The following is a 19,605-nucleotide window of genomic DNA, read 5'->3' on the forward strand; positions in this document are numbered from 1 at the left end:
CGCAACACACTTTCATCCCCGAACCCCACGACTTTGTTGTTACGTCACTGCTTGAATGTTAGGTAATTCTTAATCCAAATTCTTAAACTTCAGTTTAACAGTAGTCAATGAAATCATTCTTTCCGGATGTATGAGTTAAATATAGGCTATATATTAGATTTAATTTATATATAATTGTTTCCTGTAATATGCAATACAATACAGTAAAATATATTAATATTATGCAACAACATATAGCCCAGGAGAAACTAAACAGTTAAAGACTATTATATCTAAAGCTCATTAGATATACCTCTAATAAAGAAAAGAAAGCAAACATAGTCAATAGGTTATTATTATTATTATTTATTATTATTTATTATTATTATTATTTATTATTTATTATTATTATTATTTATTATTATTTTATTATTATTATTATTTAATATCATTATATAATATTAAATGTGTAAAGAATAAGAGCAACAGCTTAATTCACAATCTCATAGGGAAATGCATTCCATTACCATACGTATTGCACGTACAACCAGAGATTAACCTAGCACATAATTACGTGGTTTTTACTGTAATTACGTTTGCCCAAAGTCAAACATTTTCAACACCTTCTAGCAGCTGTCTTAAAAAATACAATCACGTACTGTATTGTGTTACTATATAAAAACAATCTTTATTTCTTGTTCCCTCAGGACATACGACTGCAGGTTGCCAACACGATGTTACACACGGAGCAGTCATACGTGCAAAGTTTGGAAATTCTAGTGAAGGTAGGTTGCATGTGTGCGCACATAAAGTTTTACATGTGCGCACATGTAATACATTATAATTGCCTTTGTAGTTACTATGTGATAGGTGGCCATGACATGGGGCTGGTTGATTGCCCATGATAAGATGGAGAGTTGACCTCTATGACAAGTTATGCTATTAAATGAAACATGATCTGCTCACTTTATGACTGGTGTTCTGAATTTCATTTTTCTGTCATATATAAATAATAATGCTATTAAATTGTCAATGATAAATGTTGATATCATTATGGATGATAATGATAGCGATAATATTAATATTAATAATAATTTCAATGTAAATGATGATAATGGTGACATGAATATTAAAGCTTATGATTGTAACTATAATGATTATTGTTAATTTTACATTAAACTCTTGGAGTAAGTTTCAAAGTTAGCATTACGTATACAATGAGATGTATTATGCAAAAATAAAAGGAATGGTAAGTTTATTTCCTGTAGCTGATAGAAACTTTACCTTAAGAATTCAACTATCCCTAAAATACACACCTGATGTCCTGATTTTATTACTGTACAGTACCTCTCGTTGTACACCCCCCTCCCCACCTCCCATCACCAAGGAGATTAATTTCACCTCTTTGTCTGTCTGAAAGATTATGCAAAAGTATACTAAAGAATGTATCATCATAAAATTAGAATGGCACAAACTTGTAATATTTAAGAAAGAGATTATTACATTTTTGGGAATAAAATGTCAAAGGTCAAGGTCACTGAAATTTAAAATTTTTTAAACTCTTTTTTTGCAAAAAAGAAAATAATGGAATCGGCCATAACTGGTTGTATTATTTGGTATTCAGGCGCAAGGTATGCACTCGATGGAGTGGTTATAGTTTTTTTTGTCATCTTCGTAATATAAAAGTTTACATCATCGTATTTCGATGAGCACACATAAATAGAACCTTAACATACATTGTCTGTTGGGTGTAGGAATATTGAACCACTTCTTAATTACCTACTAAATTTGTCAAATGGATTTAAGCCCTGGAGTAACCCAGAAAATTATGCGTTGCCTGAAACCAGAATGAATCTGCGCTATTATCGATGCTGATACGTTACGGGTTAATGCCAACCAGCGAAGAAGACGTCTGGCATGTTAACTACAGCGAGTATGTAATAAAATTGAACTTTAGATGGCATACAGAAGATAAAAAGTAAAGATCGTGGAACGGTTTATAGTTGAAAATGTGAATGAGATTTGTCAGGCGAAGAAAATTGAAGAAAGCCTTCCGGGCTGAAAAGATTACTGGTTAATCTACAGGAGTCCAGCAGTATCCATAGGATGCTTACTTATGGGTTTCTTAATGAGTTTAAATTTAAGTATTCTTTAGCACTGTAATGTAATTAATTATTTTTTTCTGAGAATTCTGCAGTCAATGTAATTCATCTGTTTTCAAAACCAGTATTGTAAAAATAAAGAATAAATCTATCATATCATCATAAATATCACTTTCCAAGTAACGAAGCAGTCATCCATTATTTTCATGACTTTCCCCTATTGTAAAAATAAAGAATAAATCTATCATATCATCATAAATATCACTTTCCAAGTAATAAAGCAGTCATCTATTATTTTCATGACTTTCCCCGTCGGGGAGGAAAAGCACAATTCGCCGGGGAGAAAAAAAAATTATATGTATTTTCTACATCTACATCGATTAAGTAAGCCTTTGAAACCCCTAAATTGTCAAAATTCTGGATCACTTTCGAAATCTTTTAATCGAAGCTCGACCATGCCCACTTTGCTTCCGTCAGGGAAATCTGACCCCTCGTCCATGTTCAACTCACACAGGTGTACGCGACGATAAATTGCATCGGGTAGTGTCATATGACACTACTTGAGTCAGCCTTGATGTCAAAAAGATGGTTCAATGTCGCTTTGTCCAAGAATATTATTTTTTCATTCAATTTTATATTTTATTTTCTAATGAAATAACAAGATAAAATTCATGGAAAAATGGTTCAACAAATTTATTATAAGAAGTTATATCAAAGATAAATTGATACCAAAATGACATGCTTTACACTCAATTCACACTGTATTCCTCACCTCCCGGTTTTAGAAATCCTCAGTCACAACCTGTAAGTTGATTATACTAATACTTTAAATAAATGGAAATATTTAGATATTTTAGTTCAAACTAAATTCCTAAAGAAATATTGAAACAAAGAGAATATTACATTTTCCACTCTCTGTTTTGGAAGTCTCCAGTCACAACCTGCAAAGTAATTATATATGAAATTTAAGTAATCTATAATTATATACTTTAAATGAGATGTTATTTATACCTTGTTTAGTGGATCTGCCACCAGTCAATAATGATGATTTTGAATAAAAATAAAGTTCTGATTTTTTCCAATTAGCGCAACCGCCACAAAAAAGGGAAATAAAATAAGTTTTTCTTTATTTTTATTGCGCTTGCCGCTGCCTTGAAATTTCCAAAAATAAGACGTTTTTTCCTTATTAAATTGAAAGCATTTTATCATCCCATTACTACACTGTTTACACTCACCAATAGAATTTTATGTTTACAAACGAAATTCCCATAGAAAAATTGAAACAAAGAGAACAAAAATATCTACGCTCTGCTTCTATCACTGTAAAAAACACAATATTCTCATTAATGCAGTAAATCGTTTCCTCACAGTTTATTATTAAAATGATCTTTTGTTTGCAGTATCAACTGCAATATACCCAACCACACCCATTGTAGCAGTATGATGAGTAATAATCAATTGTCATAGCTGTAATTTATGAAGGCGTAGTTTTTTTTGGAATATTAAAAAAAATGTGCACTTTAATAACAATAGATTCTAGCTGTTTGACAAAGTAATGATCAGATCCACAGACTTTTTAATGATTGGAGGTCTGATAACTTCTGACGAAGGCGAGAGGGTTCTAAGGGCACAAGCTGGATCCAACAAATTGAAGCCCTGGTGTGGGGCCAGAAAAGACTGGGTAATATTAAGCTATTTTAACGTTGTTTCGTATAGGCCTACACCAATTTATCGGCTCCAATTTGAAACAGCGGCGCCAACATCTCACAGACTTTTTAGTGGGTGGAGGTCTGATAACCTCTAACGGAGATGATTGGGGTCTAACCTAAGGCACTTAGTGGGATCCAACAAATTGAAGCCTTGGTGTGGGCCCAGGAGCTAGCTTCCGTGCGCCTAGTAAGACTGGGTAATTATGGGCTATTTTAAAGTTGTTTCATAGGCCTAACACCAATTCATTGATTCTAATTTGAAACAGCAGAACCAATGTCAAACAGCTTTTCACTGGGAGTCATCCAGTCTGGTGGTCATTGCCAGGTTATCGGAAATTTTCATTTCAAATTTAGCGAATATGTTGTATACAAGACTCCCTCCATTAAAATACCCTTCCAATTTTTGCAATTATAGACCATCTCCAATTTAAAGAAACTCCTGTCCCTAAAAGTGGTCTTTAATAGCGGTAGACCAAATTTAAAAAAGGTTATTGTACAAATTATAAGCAAACCTTAACATAGTTCATTAAAACAAGGAAATAAAATAATAATACTTAAACTATTCACCAAGAATTCAATACATTTAAGTAAGACCTGCCTAGGACACAGCAAGAAGAAATAAAGCATAACCCATGCAACACTATAGGGACTATTAAATGGCATTTTATTGTTGAACCAACAAGCCTGCTGTAGTCTCTTATATATGTGAAAATGTGCTCTAGAAAGCAGTTTAACCCGAGAACTCAATTATGGATGACTTCTGCGAATACTCTTTCTTCTAAATTTATTACATAATTTATGTATATTAATTATTGATTGGCAAATTGTATTAACTCTTCAGCCAATAAGCCATTCTTAATTAAGCATCAGCTCAGGATTTATCTCACCAAATGTAAGATAAATAACATAAATTTAAGAGAGGGGGGGGGGGGGGGGAGGAGACCAATACATGAGCTATGCTCGTACAAGAAATTGGCCATCATTACAATAAAAAATAGAAAAAGAAAAAAATAAAAGAATAAATAAATAAAAAGAAAAGTTTAGGACAAGGAGAGAAAAGCACTGACAATGCAGAACAGCAGCATTTAATAGAAGGCACATAACATAGCCTGTCCAGACTATCAAATTTTATTTGACAAAAACTTATATTCCCATATATAGTCATGACATGCCTATATATGGTCATGATGTGATGTCATCATGACCAAATTTAGACATCTCTCATAATTTTTAGCAAAAAAATTACAGAAGAAAATATGGAAACAAATCGCGATTCGAGTAGATTTATTGCAAGAATTATCTGTTTATTAATTATTAGGGTACGGGAGATAGTTTGTATCTCTTTTGGGAAACCAAGAGGTTGCTCTAATTTCCATGGAAAATTCCCATAGCTTCCAAGAGACTTAGGAAGGAGTCTCAAGATGACAGAAGTCACTTCCGACATATCGGGTTAAATGAGCTTTTTTAATGCATCTAATTTCATTCTGCTGCAAATAGTGATACCGTGAGACAATTGTGGCAAAGACAGCCAAACCAGTCACTCATCGCAAAAATCAATTTCTGGTTATTAGTACAGGGTTAAACAGTAAAATTAGGGCTAAAAAATGGTAAAAAAGTCATTTAATTCTGACATCTCCTTATGAAGTTACAGGCAGTTGAAGCTAAAGCTGTTTAAAGAATAATATTTGAGAATTCAGCCTTCAAACTTTATGATTTCAGGCATTTCTCAGGCAGAAACCATCACCAAATCATTAAAAAATATTTGTTTTAACATTGAAAATTGAGAAAGTAACAGCAGATATATAGTATAGATATATTATAGATATATACAGGTTAGTTTAATGCAATAATATAGATTTAGTAAATTTTGACATTCCAGTATGTTTTGGCCATTATCTCTGAAACACAATTTGCAACCAGTGACTGGTTTTGCTTGTTTTTGCCACAATTGATAATAAAGAAGTGAAAACATGCAAATGAATTTGGGAGAGATGTGTTATTTTCTGGAAAATTCTTGCTTGCTTACGGGATTGCGGGAGGCTGTCTTGAATATCCAGAAGTTCGGAGACACTTGGGACCCCTGCTTAGGTTCCTTGAACATTTTTCTTGAGATTAAATATTTCATAGCATAATGCTATCCTATTGTTCATTGCTTTATCTAGTATATCCCCTTTGTTTCTTTGAGTTCATGATACATTAAACCAGACTGAATTTCATTGACCTGACCTTGTTCATTTTTACTGGCTCTTGAATACCTTTTCAACACGTGTGGGAATGCGCGCCTTGACAAGATTTCTACAAATTTCAGTTAATTTTACCACAAACCTACCAACTGTAGGATTGAGTGATGGGTGTAAATAATGTGAATCCAACAGCCCGATGATCTGAAAATATAGCCTTTCGCAGCGGCTAAGTAGTCTTGGACATGCCCATACGCAATTCAGCACAATTGCAAGTTAGTTACCTTTCCCATCAGCTTTGTGGATTCCCAAAGCTAACCCTTCCAGTCTGTGCCATGTGACTGCAGTCGTTTTAATAAGCAATTACCAACATTAGTCACGCTCTTTTACTGGGGCGGAGCCATTTTATTCAACCCAATACGTCAGAATTCGCTAATTACATCATTTACAAAAGCTGTAAGACGAAGAAAAGAAAATATGTGTAGAGCTCTGAGGTAATGACAGAACACTTAGGGCATCTTTGCGACGCCTCATTCTAAAATAAATGGAAAAATTAAAGCATTGCCACAATGCAGTACAACTGGAAAAGTTTAAAGCTTCTAATATGATAAGAGAAGAGGGACTGTTTCAACCATTGGTTACAAATCAAATTCGCTGGTTAATTCACTTTTCAAAGCTCATGTCCGGATTATCAAATTTTCTTTGCCAAACTGTTGTATGCCCATATATAGTTATGATGTGCCCATATATGGTGATGATGTGATGTCATCAGGACCATATTTAGGCATTTTTTTGGGTCAAATTTAGTAGTCTGAACGGGGCTTTATATTTTATATTTCATACAACCTTTAGATTCCAATAATGTGATTGATAGAAAGGGTAATGAATTGGATAGGTGAGTCATTCCATACTGCTGAAGTTTTGTCCACACTATTACATATGGCCATACAGTATAAATAGTCATGATATATGCCTATTATTATATGCTCATGATGTAATGTCATCATGACCGTATTTTAGGCATATCACATGTCTCGACAATGCTTTAAAATATTGTCATGTTGTTACGCGAAGAAGTTAGTATTACAGTGATTAAAGGACAGTACAGTAGTCTACTTTTCTCAGAAATAAATTGGTTTCTGCAGAGATAGGTATCTGATAGTAATTATTTTTATTACATTATAGAAACATTGTATCATATGGTTGGTAAGATTCTGGTACCAGTACAAGCATTTATAATGCACTTTTTCCTTCTTGTTATAAAGCGTGCATGCCAAGTCTCATTGTTTAGGTAAAAACTCGAGGCAGCATGTACTTCAGCATTAAACACCCATGGAAATCACGCGTCACAACTATATTGTCTAAACAATTAACAACAAAAACTCAACACATACAACAGACACACAATCGGTAAAAATAACGATTAGAAGTACAAGGTGAACAAGTGAGTCTTGAGTGCACTTTTGAAAACATTGTGATCAGAAGCTTCTCTAAGTTCTGTTGGGAGATTATTCGAGAGTTTCGCAGCGCGACAAGGAAAAGAAAAACTTTCTATTCTCTTATTATGGCGTGGTACTGTAAAATGAACAGATGAAGTGAATCGCGAGAAATGTGGTTGTCTTCAACTCAACTACATCTAAAGCTTGGTTTCCATAAAATCGCTACATGCTATTGCCGACTCCTTTGGTGATGCTGATTGGCCAGTTGAATCAGGGAGTGATCCCGATTGCCTCTGGCATGTCTACGCAATCAAGAATTAAAAAAAAGGTTAAAGGTTTAAAAAAAAGAAAGAAAATGCTGTAGCTGTATATAGCAACAGTGTAGCGATGATAAGGTAACCGGTCTTTATTCTCTGTTATGTAAATGATGCATTTTGTGATCGTATTTTCTTCTCTTCATTTTCATAAACTGACATACACCTAATAATTCTTCAGTACATTATTCAACCTTTTCTCATAAATAAATTGGTTTCTACAGACCAGCTGATCGTAATTATTTTTATTTGATTATGGAAATACTGCACTATTTGTGGGGTTGTGTTCTTCATCTCAACTACACTTTATTCCCTGTTGTTCATATTTTGTCTTTGTAATTCTATTTTCTTCTTGGCAATCTTTAATAAAATAACAATATGCCAATAATAAATTTAGTCAGTACTATAATTCCTAATGTTTAATATTCTATTGCTATTTTTAATTGTGTTTGTAAATTTTGGTGACCCACTCTTCAGAGATCTTGAATCTCTTTTTGGGAAGCCAGCCTCATTTTCTTTATGTTATCTTTATATTTTTGTTACATGATGAGGCAAATAAGTGAAATGAAAACATCTCCTTTTTAATATGTATTAACATAGGTATATTATTTACTTAAGTGTTTTATGTGAATTTGAAATGAATAAATAAATGTAAAGATGTTTTTCGTTTTCTCAGAATTACTATGAACCCCTGAAAAGTCCTGAAAATGCCGGGATATGTGACCCAAGCATCGTCGACATAATGTTTTACAAAGTCCCTGAAATCTTACATAATCATCGCCTATTTCTGCGCCAGCTGCAACCGCGAGTAAAAGAATGGAACGAAATACAGAAGATTGGAGATATCTTCACATCCTCAGTGAGTATTTGTTCTCATTGTTCAGCATCCAATATCATCAATATTTTTTTTTGATCAGAAATGACTCAACCTTCCTTTAATTTGACCATAATCGTTTCTTCTTGGTGGAATTTCTGAATGCATATATACAGTACACAGTGTGTAAATCGTATTTTCATTGTACTAACTAGGGCAAGACGTCTTTTTATACCTTGTTTTTTAAAGATCGTCGGAGGAGGGCAGAAATAAATAAAATGTTGTTTTCTTATTTAGCGGATCCAGACAAAGGAGGAAATAAAAATAAATAGTTATTGTTGAATGTAAAATAAGGTGGTAATTGAGTAGTTAAATGCTTGAAATTTATATTTCAAGGCAGCAGCAGCAGCATAATAAAGATAAACAAATTTTTTTTTTCAGACGTTTCCATTTTTTCATGGCGGCAGGGACGCTAATTGGCCAAAAATTTAATTTTTTTTTCCCCCGAAATTTTCGTTATTGGCGGGCGGCGGTTTCACGCCTAATATAAGATGTAAGTAATAGCAGTTGGGTATAGCTTGGTGGTTATGCTTTACATTTTTTAGGGTTCTGGGTTCAAATCCTGGTAATTTCTTAAGCCATAATATTGGGAACACAAGCTTGCATTGGATTAATTTTGACCAATACAAAGTGCTGCTTTATCTAAAATTTAACCACATGCATGGTCAGTTTTTTCTCAAGGACAATCTTTATGATAAGACTTTTTTATACCTTGTTTAACGAACCAGCCACCCGCCAACAATGGTGATTTCAAATAAAAATAAAAACTTATTTTTGGCTTGTTAGTGTACTGGCCGCTAAAAGAAAATGGATAATAATTTTGACCAGTCACACAGGTCCCAAAAATAGTCTTTAATTGGAGGGAGACCTCTATCTCAGCTTAATTCTCTAAAATCATACTTTTTACAGTGCAAAATTCTCCATACCACCTACAGTGCAGAGGCCCTGCAAGGTGGAAGCTATCAATTTATTTTGTATTAGCTTGATAATTGATTGATCAGTTACTTGGCTTGTATAATATTGGATTTGTATAGACTTTATGACCTCTAGTGCTGCCCTTTCCAATCCAATATATTCAATGACTAGCAAAGGTTTTTTTTTATTGAGGTAGTAAATGTGGAGTAATGGTCCAACCGCAATATTCTAACAGTAGCTATTGCACAAACAAATAAATCAGACTTGCTGATGATGAAAGCAAAGGGGACTAAGTAGTTTGTACTGAGGAATGAGTGGTTAGCTCAAAAGAATGAACGGTTGACATAGCGGAACAAGCAGCTGGTACGTGCAAAAGAATGAGCAGTTAGCGCAAAATAATGAGCAACTTGTACGTGCAGAAGATTGAGCAGTTAGTGCAAAATAATAAGCAGCTTGTTTGTGCAGAAGAATGAGCAGTTACAGTAGTGCAAAATAATGAGCAACTTGTACATGCAGAAGAATGAGCAGTTAGCGCAAATAATGAGCAAATTGTACGTGTAGAAGAACGATCAGTTAGCACAAATAATGAGCAGCTTGTACGTGCAGAAGAATTATCAGTTAGCGCAAGTAATGAGCAGCTTGTACGTGCAGAAGAATGATCAGTTAGCGCAAATAATGAGCAAATTTTATGTGCTTAACAGTGAACAGTTAGTGCAAAATAATGAGCAGCTTATCTACCTGCTGAAGAATGAGCAGTTAGGACAAAAGAATGAGCAGCTGCCAAAGAGGAAAGAGCTGTTGGTACAGTAATTGTGCTTTCGGGATGTCAACCGTCGGGTTGGGGTTTGAATTAACTCCTTCCTTGGGTTTGTCTCTCTCCAACCACGAGTATGTAATTTGAATGGCTACTTTGTATGCTTCAGTGCCAATGTACACATCACTAGCACCCTTGCACCAAGAGTATGTGTTCCATAGGTCTGTTATAAAAGACCTGTGGAATTAAAATGTGAAGCTCTGCAGTATTATTGGCATAATGGTACATCGCATAAAGTCCTATGTAGACTATCAAATTTTATTTGACAAAAACATGTGACATCCCTAAATATGGTCATGATGACATCACATCATGACCATATATAGGCACATCATGACTATATATGGCCATAAAACAGTTGATTTTGTGGACAGAGCAGAAATCTGGCAAACAATTATGAATAAGACTAGATAGAACAGTATCTGCAGTGTGCAGTACGTACACGCCATTCGTCTATGATGTATGGATCAGCGATGTATACATTTAGAAAATTGTAAGTCTGAAAAGTTAGGAAATGCACAAATCGTTCAACCTCTGTCTTCAATGTGAAGACATGGTGTTTTTTGACATTCAGAAATAGAGTGGATTTTCATACTTCAGTATATAGTTTAAAATGTTGTTGTAAAACTTATCTCATTGTCAAGAAGTTGTTTAGAGTGTTCTGGAAAGGAGTTCTCACGTATATGACAAAACAAGTGCTTTTCAGCCTCGTCTTCAGACATGAAGAGTTCTTGACTCATGCCGGCAACAACCAAGGCATTCCAAAACTTAGCACAGTTGTAAATGTGCATAAAATGTTGTTGAAGACTTCTGTTAAGTTGTTTATAATATCCTGCAAAGGGTTTTCAGATGTTTGACAAACAATTGCCTTTTGAGCCTCATCTTCAAGGTATTCCAAATCTACAGAACACCGAACATTCCTAGAATTCTGTTGAACACTTCTCTTAAGAAGTTGTTTATAATGTCTTGTAGTGGGTTTTCATACCTTTGATAAAATAATACTGTAATTAGCATTTGAAGCTTATCTTCAAGCCAGATATAGGGGCAGGCTCAGACTGACAAGTTAAAACGCTTTTGTTTTGCGCAAATAAATTCACTTTAGTAGTGAACTGGCTTCATAGAAGGAGGTTTCACACGTTTCTGACCATTCACCCAACTGCTGACTGTCATTTATTGCAACAAACCAACACTTTCACTTAAGAATTCTTCACCTCTCTATCAATTGACTGATGCCTCATAAATGCCAATGAAATTTATTGATTCAAGTGATTAATTGTTGATGTAATTGCATGCCAGAATCCTGGTTTTGTATGTGTAATATTTATAGTTGAAGCTAGCATGACATGGGCCTAAGCTGGGGGTTTGCAGAGGGTGTGGATGTACATCCTATCTAATTGCATAGCAGCAAATTAGTCCCACTTTAAAGTGGATTAAAATACTAAAAATGAACAGTAAGTTTTCATTATAATAGGGATTTCGTTTCAGGTTCTGGGAATTAGTTCCACATTCCCATTTTTCGCATCCCTTCCCCCTCCTGGCCGAAACCAGTCTGTGCCCTTCTTTGATAGGTAGGAGTGATTCCAAAGGTTTACCCATTAATATAATTTGGTAGACATTCTTAAATTACAATATCAACAATAATATCATATTTTCGTATGTATATTTTTTTTAATACACTGATTTTAATTGAATTTTAATATTTTAATATATTGTTGTATATTAGAATTTTATTTGTCTTGCCATTTGTGTTGTATCTTGTTGTGTTTTTTTTTACGCAATGGCTCCATGATTGTCAGCTAACCACTGTTTTGGGTCAGTTACCTTCGGTAAACGAAGTTTAATAAAAAATGTTAAAAAATTAAATAAATAGTAAAACATTGTACTATATATAGTAAATATACATTTAAACAACATTCTGTATTACAGAAGTATGTATGGAAGCCTTTTTTACACAAAGTTTGCAAACCTTTAACTTACAGAGGTAACATAGATGATTTTGAATTTGTAACAAAGTTATATATTTGGCCTGTTTGTTAAGTGATATCACCACTGTGGGAAAATTGAACATATTCCGGGGCAAAATATTTATGCATCACATCTGCCACTACCAAAATATGTCTCCTAAAATTCCTTTTTTTTTTCCCCTCACAATTAAATAAATATGAAATTAAGAAAAAAAAAATTGGTGATTTGCAGACTAATAATTACTATTTGAATTTAGTTACCATAGACACACCCACGCACACTCCCTTTCAGATACAGAGACGGACACACACACACCGACAGTTATATACATTGTTGTAAATAAGGCAACACTTTTTTTATACCTTAATTAGGGAACCTGCCGACTGCAGATATTGATGATTTTGAATGAATATAAAGTTTTATTTTTGGCCGATTAGCACACCTGCCGCCACAAAAAAGTGGAAATTTCAGAAATTTCCAAAGATTAGATATGTATAATATTTCTTTATAATTATATAAATTTGAAGCATTTAACCATCCTGTTTGACATTCTCCAATAAAATTTTTATTTTCTCCTCCGTCTGGATGATTTTGGCAAAACTGTTTGCGAAATAAGAAAACAAAATTTAATTTTTTATTTTTCTTCCGCCCTTCTCCGATGATCTTTAAAAAAATAAGTACGCGAAACAAGGAATTAAAAAAGTCTTGTCTAAAGATTCAAATATATATTAAAATACATTGAAATATTTTAAAATAATATTTCCCTTTTTATTCAGCTATAAATATTTGATGGCTCAATTAAGTATATGTATTGGCATCTGTATGGAAAATACTTTTCGTTATTGGTTAATATTGAAGCTTTGCAGATATCTCAGGGGAGTGTTTATGCAAATGAGGCAAAGTGTTTACAACTTGACATTGAATTTCCAGAGCTCGTTTTAAGTCACAGGTGTTATAAAGACGTACCATTGTCAAACTGTTATTTATCTTGCATATCATTATATCTTACTTATCATTAGCATATCAAATCTTGTCTTCGATGTCGAATACTGCATATGGAACGTGTAGGCTGCTGGCACATTCACCTCTAACGATTAGTGCCAACAAATTTACATAAAAATGTGATAATGACAAAATTATTATTATTGTTTATTTTCGGTAAATATTTCAGCCGCTCCAAATTTCTTTATTATTCTTCTTCCTGTGCTTCTTTCAGATTTTCGTTGAATTTAATTTATTTTACTAAATACATATTTACGCTTAACTATTTATATAAATATCTCATTTCGATACATAGTTACATATTTTAACTGGACTCTAGAACTAGGCATGTGTATACATTGTGTCTGTATTTAACATATTTAAATTTTTTTGCTTTTATTTTTAAAATATCAAATATTATTATAAATTACTTATAAACTATTATATAAACGATTATATTATTTCATATAATATATTTTTCAAATAAATATCTAAACAATTTGAATTAATCATAAACTATGAAAGTAAATTAACGTAAATTAAATCAATAAAAATGGACATAGTAGTAATCCTTATATATTCATTAACAAGAATAACATTTTCAATCTTCTAATCAATTTTATATAGCCGGAGTTAGTTTCAACCTACGGCAAACCTTGCCGAAAAGGTACACTTTCTCCATAAAGAGGCTTTTTCTATAGAATGACCTGCACAAACTCCTGTAGACCAAACCTAGTACGTTACAATTTTTAATCATGCGGGAAATCCACTCACAATGCACTTATATTCTAAGTTAATGCCCTCTCCTGACTATCAACAGGCCTAAATAATGTCATGGTGGTGATCGCATCATGACCATTGCCAAACTGTCATTTATCTTGAATATCATATCTTACTTATCATTAGCATATTATTTTGAAATAGCATCTTCTTTTTCTAAAGGCCTGTCCAAGACTATAAAATTTTATTTGACAAAAACATGTGACATACCTATGCTTAAAGAAATTTTGATAGTCTGGATGGAACTTTTAAGATAACTTCTTATCTGGTTCCATAAGAAGACTACATTTGTTTATTATGTTTTCATTGTAAACTAAATTTGGTCAAAATACAGTAACTATAAAAAGAAAATTGCAACAAATACTAAATGTTAATTATTTTGATAAAAAGAATATGAGTTCAAAATAGTTGACTTTTCTGAGGTACTTTTTATAATATTTTTATAACATTTTACATGACTTTAATGAGAATTCATTAAAAAATATATAATTATCTCGGGTCTGATTTAAAATACAACAAAATGGTACTATAATATAATATTAAAACTGTTACTGTTGTAGTATCCGTCTTTTTCGTCATTCTAGACGGGATCCCTCAATAAAATCACTGCTGGTGTTTACCTGAAGAGCCAGTATGCTTTACAAATGTATTTCAATTATTTTTTTTATTTTATATTTTTTAATGTAAATATAAAAAAATTAAATATCACCTAATTAAAATAATGAAGAGATGGGGCATGACGTCATAAACTTTATGCAACTACGTCATTCATTTGAGAAAGATTGCTAAGAGTGACAGAAACGTTTAAGAGGTAATTATAATCCCTTCTTCGTTTAACAAAATTGAGGAATGTATAACAAACAACAGAGGGCGTGTGACGTCATTGAATGATGACATCATAAACTGTATATACAGCATCATTATTCACTTTAGAAGGATCGCAAACAGTGATTAAAACATAGAAAGGTAGTTACAACCCCTATGTTTTAGGTTCACAAAAATGAAAATTTGAAATTAACTATTATTAACAAACAGTTTACAAAGAAATAATGTATATCATGAACCTTGATTGGATGAAAATAAATATAGAAGTAAATGAAAAAAAAATACAACAAGAATTATTCAACGAAAGTTAGAACTTAGCACTTATAAAGTGCCGTCTGTCTCGATAAACCTAGAAAGATATAATATATTTTCATACATGATTATGACAAGAAATTATATAACTTAAGATTAAATGAACAATAATGATGCTAGAAAATGTGATTATAGAAGCATATTACATGTGAAAAAATTATATTAATTGCATGAAAATATTACTTTACAAAGATATTAAATAATAGTACAGTCCAAGGACTCGACTAAAACAAGGTATTTCAGCTTGTGTTGTGGAATGAAACGGTGGATGTGTTTATTAGATGCCATTCCATGCCATAAAGGCAAATGCTAATTTATGAGCTGCAAGATCCTAGTTAAAGGTGCTTAGAGTCTGGCATTAAGGTGTTTTGTCATTCTTGATCAAGGGAAGAATTTGTATAAATCAGTTTATGTAACCTCGACATCCTTTAAGGCTCTGTCCACACTGACAAATTGTTGTATGCCCATATATAGTCATGACGTACCATACATGGTCAGGATGTGATGTCATCATGACCATATTTAGTTTTCTTTTCATGATCAAGGATGACTTGGGGAAGAATTTTTTGAATCCAGCTTTTTGATAGGCTAGCTTTAGAGTTTGGCATTAAGATCATTCTTGATTATGGGAAGAATTTTTTTAATCCAGTTTATGTACATTAACTTCGACATCCTTAAGCTCTCTGTTCACATTGACAAAAAAAAACAAAAAAAAAAACCGTTGTATGCCCATATATGATATACCTATGGTCAAGATGTCATGTCATTACCATATTTAGGCATCTTGCATATTTTTGTCAAATATAATTTTATAGTCTGGCATTAAGGTCATTTTTCTGTGAAGATTTTTTTAAAATCCAGTTTATGTAACCTCAACATCCTTAATCTTAACCTCTGTCCAGACAATCAAATTTTCTTTGCCAAGAAACTACATGCCCATATATAGTCATGATGTGCCTATATATGGTCATGGTGTGATGTCATCATGACCATATTTAGACATGTCAAATGTTTTGTTCAAATAAAATTTGATAGCTTGGCTTTAGAGTCTAACATAGGTCATCCTTGATCTATTTTATTTTATTTTATTCCATTTTATGTAACTTCAAATTCTATAAGCTGTCTCAAATTTTCTTCGACAAAAAACTGTTATACATGCTCATATATAATAATGATGTGCCTATATATGGTCATGGTGTGATGTCATCTGGACCATATTTAGGCATGTGTCATGTTTTTGTCAATCATAATTTGATAAGTGTGGACAGGGCCTTAAATTCAAAGTCTGGCTTTAAGGTGTTTTGTCATCCTTGAACATGGGAAGAATTGTTTTAATCCAGTTGATGTAACCTCGACATCCTTAAATTATGGAGGCTGTGAAAATAGAGCAGCTACAGGTGCAAGCTGTGTTTACTTCCCTCCACAAATAATTTCATTCTTCAATTCCGTCTTGAATGCAATAGGCCTACACTTCTTTTTCAAAAAATAAAAAAAACTAATGCTGAAATTGCTTTTACTATATATACTGTAAAATTCTTTTGGTCTTGCCTCTACCATGTGAAGTAGTTGCGATTATGTACCTTTAAAATAGAGTACAGTAATATACTGCAGTAAATTTAAGAGAAAATGTTTTTGAAAAAACTAATAATATTTAATTCTATTTGTATTTTGGTTGGTGCATTTCTGTGTGTTTGAGTATTATTTTTTTTACAAGTATAGACCCATATTTTAGTAATTTCTGTAAATGCTTGTTTTCAACTGTAATACAATTGCAGCCTTTCATAGTGTGTGTTATACCTGAATTAAAAATTTCAAATAAGGAAACAACATTTTGAGATTGAAATTGGAAATTAAGAAAAATAAAAAAGATTTACTGGTTCTTATTATTAATTAAAAATGTGTTATCAAATGTAGTACTTCCAATATTTTTGTAATCATATTTATTTAATACTTAATTCATATCTTTGGCACTAAATTCAGTTGCAAAAAAGCCAAAAATTCTTTACTGATTTCTTTATTTCCCTGTATGTTATAATAGTATTTTATTTCATTGTGACCATATAATATTAGAGAAAGAAAATATTTTATTTCTCTATGTTGACATATTTCCTCACCCAAATGAGTATGCTCAAACATTAGAAATAATTGCAATAGATAATATTCCAAATGATATTTCAGTCATACAAAAGCACATTATGCAAACAATTATTCATTCATTATTCAGTCAATCATTTCATGTGAATACATGTGTCTATGTTCATATACAGAGGAGATATCAACAACGAATAATTGTAATTCAGGGCATATTTGACAGCATGCTTTCGCTCTGTCCATAATAATTTTTTTTTAAATCTCTGCTTAAATGCTAGTTGCTAAATCATCACAAACTGTTAAAGAATCAGGGGTAGCAAAAGAGGTGCTCATACTGAAGTACTTGTCTGCTTTTTTTGCAGTTTACCAAACAAAGTCTGTTAGATACGTATACTGCATTTATAAACAATTTTAGTCGTGCAAAAGAACTTATATCAAAGGCGTCGGCCAAACCAGCATTCAACAAGTTCCTCGACGTAAGTATTAACAACATTGTATTACTTAGTTTACAGTTCATAAAGAATATAAAAGTAACTATCTTATTCCCTCGGATATTTGAAGGATTAGCTCATCTACAAATTAACGTGTTTGCTGTCTGATGTGTACTTGCGTCGGACAGTTTTCACTCAGGGTGGCAATATGTTCATGTCAAACCTGTCTGTCTAAACATAGCACTTTCGTTAACGTATGTAAACTTGCTGGTAGTTGGTTGCCAAAACACAATTTCGCAGAGCCACCTTGACCAGTAATTTAAAAATAAGTACCATATGTTTGTTCGTGTTTCGTTACATTTTGTAAGAAGAATATTTATTAATATATAATGGCGCCCTCTATTCATGAGCATATGACCGACAATTTTTAAAGAAAGCTTGGCAGCTAATGTGTTAATTATCAATTAATTCTTCTACATTCTCTTCTTTTTTTTTTTTTCTTTTTTTATAGGACCGTGTAAGGGAAAACAAGGATAAGTTAAGTATCGATGACCTGATCATTAAACCTGTGCAAAGGATACCACGCTATGAACTCCTCATTAAGGTTAGTAGCATCTGAATAAGTCTTGAATGTTGGCTTGGCGCATTTGATAATAATTATTGCTACTGTATTATTCTTTTGGTACACCATTTGGCATAAGCTACAAATCTTAATTGTTGTTATTTGGTTGCAAGAAGAAGCATTTTGATTGTTTATTTATTCTTTTATTTATTTATTTGCAATCAGCAGCGAATGGCTGAATTTAGACATATAGATATAGATCACTTTATTCGTCATTAGTTTAAAATATAAGTCTCATGAAAATTATTTTCTGTTGCTGCTTATGAATCATAATTCTGAGGCCTACTCCTTCTATCCTCAGGCAAACGAAGTGTTTTTTTGACTGCATTACATTATAAAAAAACATAAAAATACAGGTAATATAAAACACATAAATACATTGAAGAGAGGGATTGGAATTGGAATTGATTACGATATTGGATTGTGATTTCCCAACGTTTGGATTTGGAGGACCTCCCGTGGAAATACGTCTTAGGACGACTTTCATGAGTTATCCTTGGTTTTAACACTAACCAAATACAATCCTATCCAATAAATTATGTTATAATTCAAATAACCTTATGCAATTCCACTTGTACACATATATTCTTTATTCAAGTATCATTTCTATCATTTGATTGTGCATGGGTATATATGCATATATCACAATATGCTTAATTATAGTTTTATGATTTCCATACAATAATTATAAGAGCCTTTGTTGATGGCTGCTTATGAATCATAAATCTGAGGCCTACTCCTTCTGTCCTCAGGCAAACAAAGTGTTTTTGTTTTTTTTTAATTTGAAATTTGTCCTTAGCCATAAATTATGTGAATTACAATCAATATCAATATACCACATTCCCTGTGTGGAATATATGAATACAACAAGTGTATTAGTGTAATAATATAATTCAACCTGGAGATATTCTATCGGCAGTATTTGGTATTTTATATTTAGTTGGATTTTTTTAAAAGTTAATGATATATACCATGTGTATGGTGGTTAAAAGAAATTAGTGAGAAAAAATCAATAGCTAAATTGCATACTTTGTATTATGTATGATTATTAGCTTTTCATTTAAGCCAGGCTCCTGAGGGAAAAACAGAAGGGGTGTTTAAATAAGTAATCAGAACGGCTAATAAGATATAGATTTTTGAATATTTAAAAATAGGGGGATAAGTGGTGGTATATAATCAAAGAATATATTTGTTATAAAGGTGGGCCAAACCCATAGAAATGAAAGATTGTTTTTTACTTTTAATAAAATCGTTAGCTGTGTGGTCATGCAC

General features: G+C 32.4%; 1 protein-coding gene across 1 annotated transcript in view; it reads left to right on the forward strand.

Annotated features, from left to right (window-relative positions):
* The first annotated feature begins 688 nt into the window (after positions 1-688).
* Positions 689-19,605, forward strand: part of LOC117116239 (rho guanine nucleotide exchange factor 17-like) — a 48,140-nt gene continuing 29,223 nt past the window's right edge. Inside the window, exons 1-4 of the mRNA XM_033260225.1 lie at positions 689-764; positions 8,400-8,582; positions 17,643-17,756; positions 18,223-18,315. Of these exons, the coding sequence (XP_033116116.1) occupies positions 714-764; positions 8,400-8,582; positions 17,643-17,756; positions 18,223-18,315 (441 nt within the window). The 5' untranslated portion in view covers positions 689-713. The remainder of the gene's footprint in view (positions 765-8,399; positions 8,583-17,642; positions 17,757-18,222; positions 18,316-19,605) is intronic.

The sequence above is a fragment of the Anneissia japonica genome, unplaced genomic scaffold (assembly GCF_011630105.1).
Source record: "Anneissia japonica isolate Jap-2015-1 unplaced genomic scaffold, ASM1163010v1 scaffold288028_len459517_cov177, whole genome shotgun sequence".
Lineage (NCBI taxonomy): Eukaryota > Metazoa > Echinodermata > Crinoidea > Comatulida > Comatulidae > Anneissia > Anneissia japonica.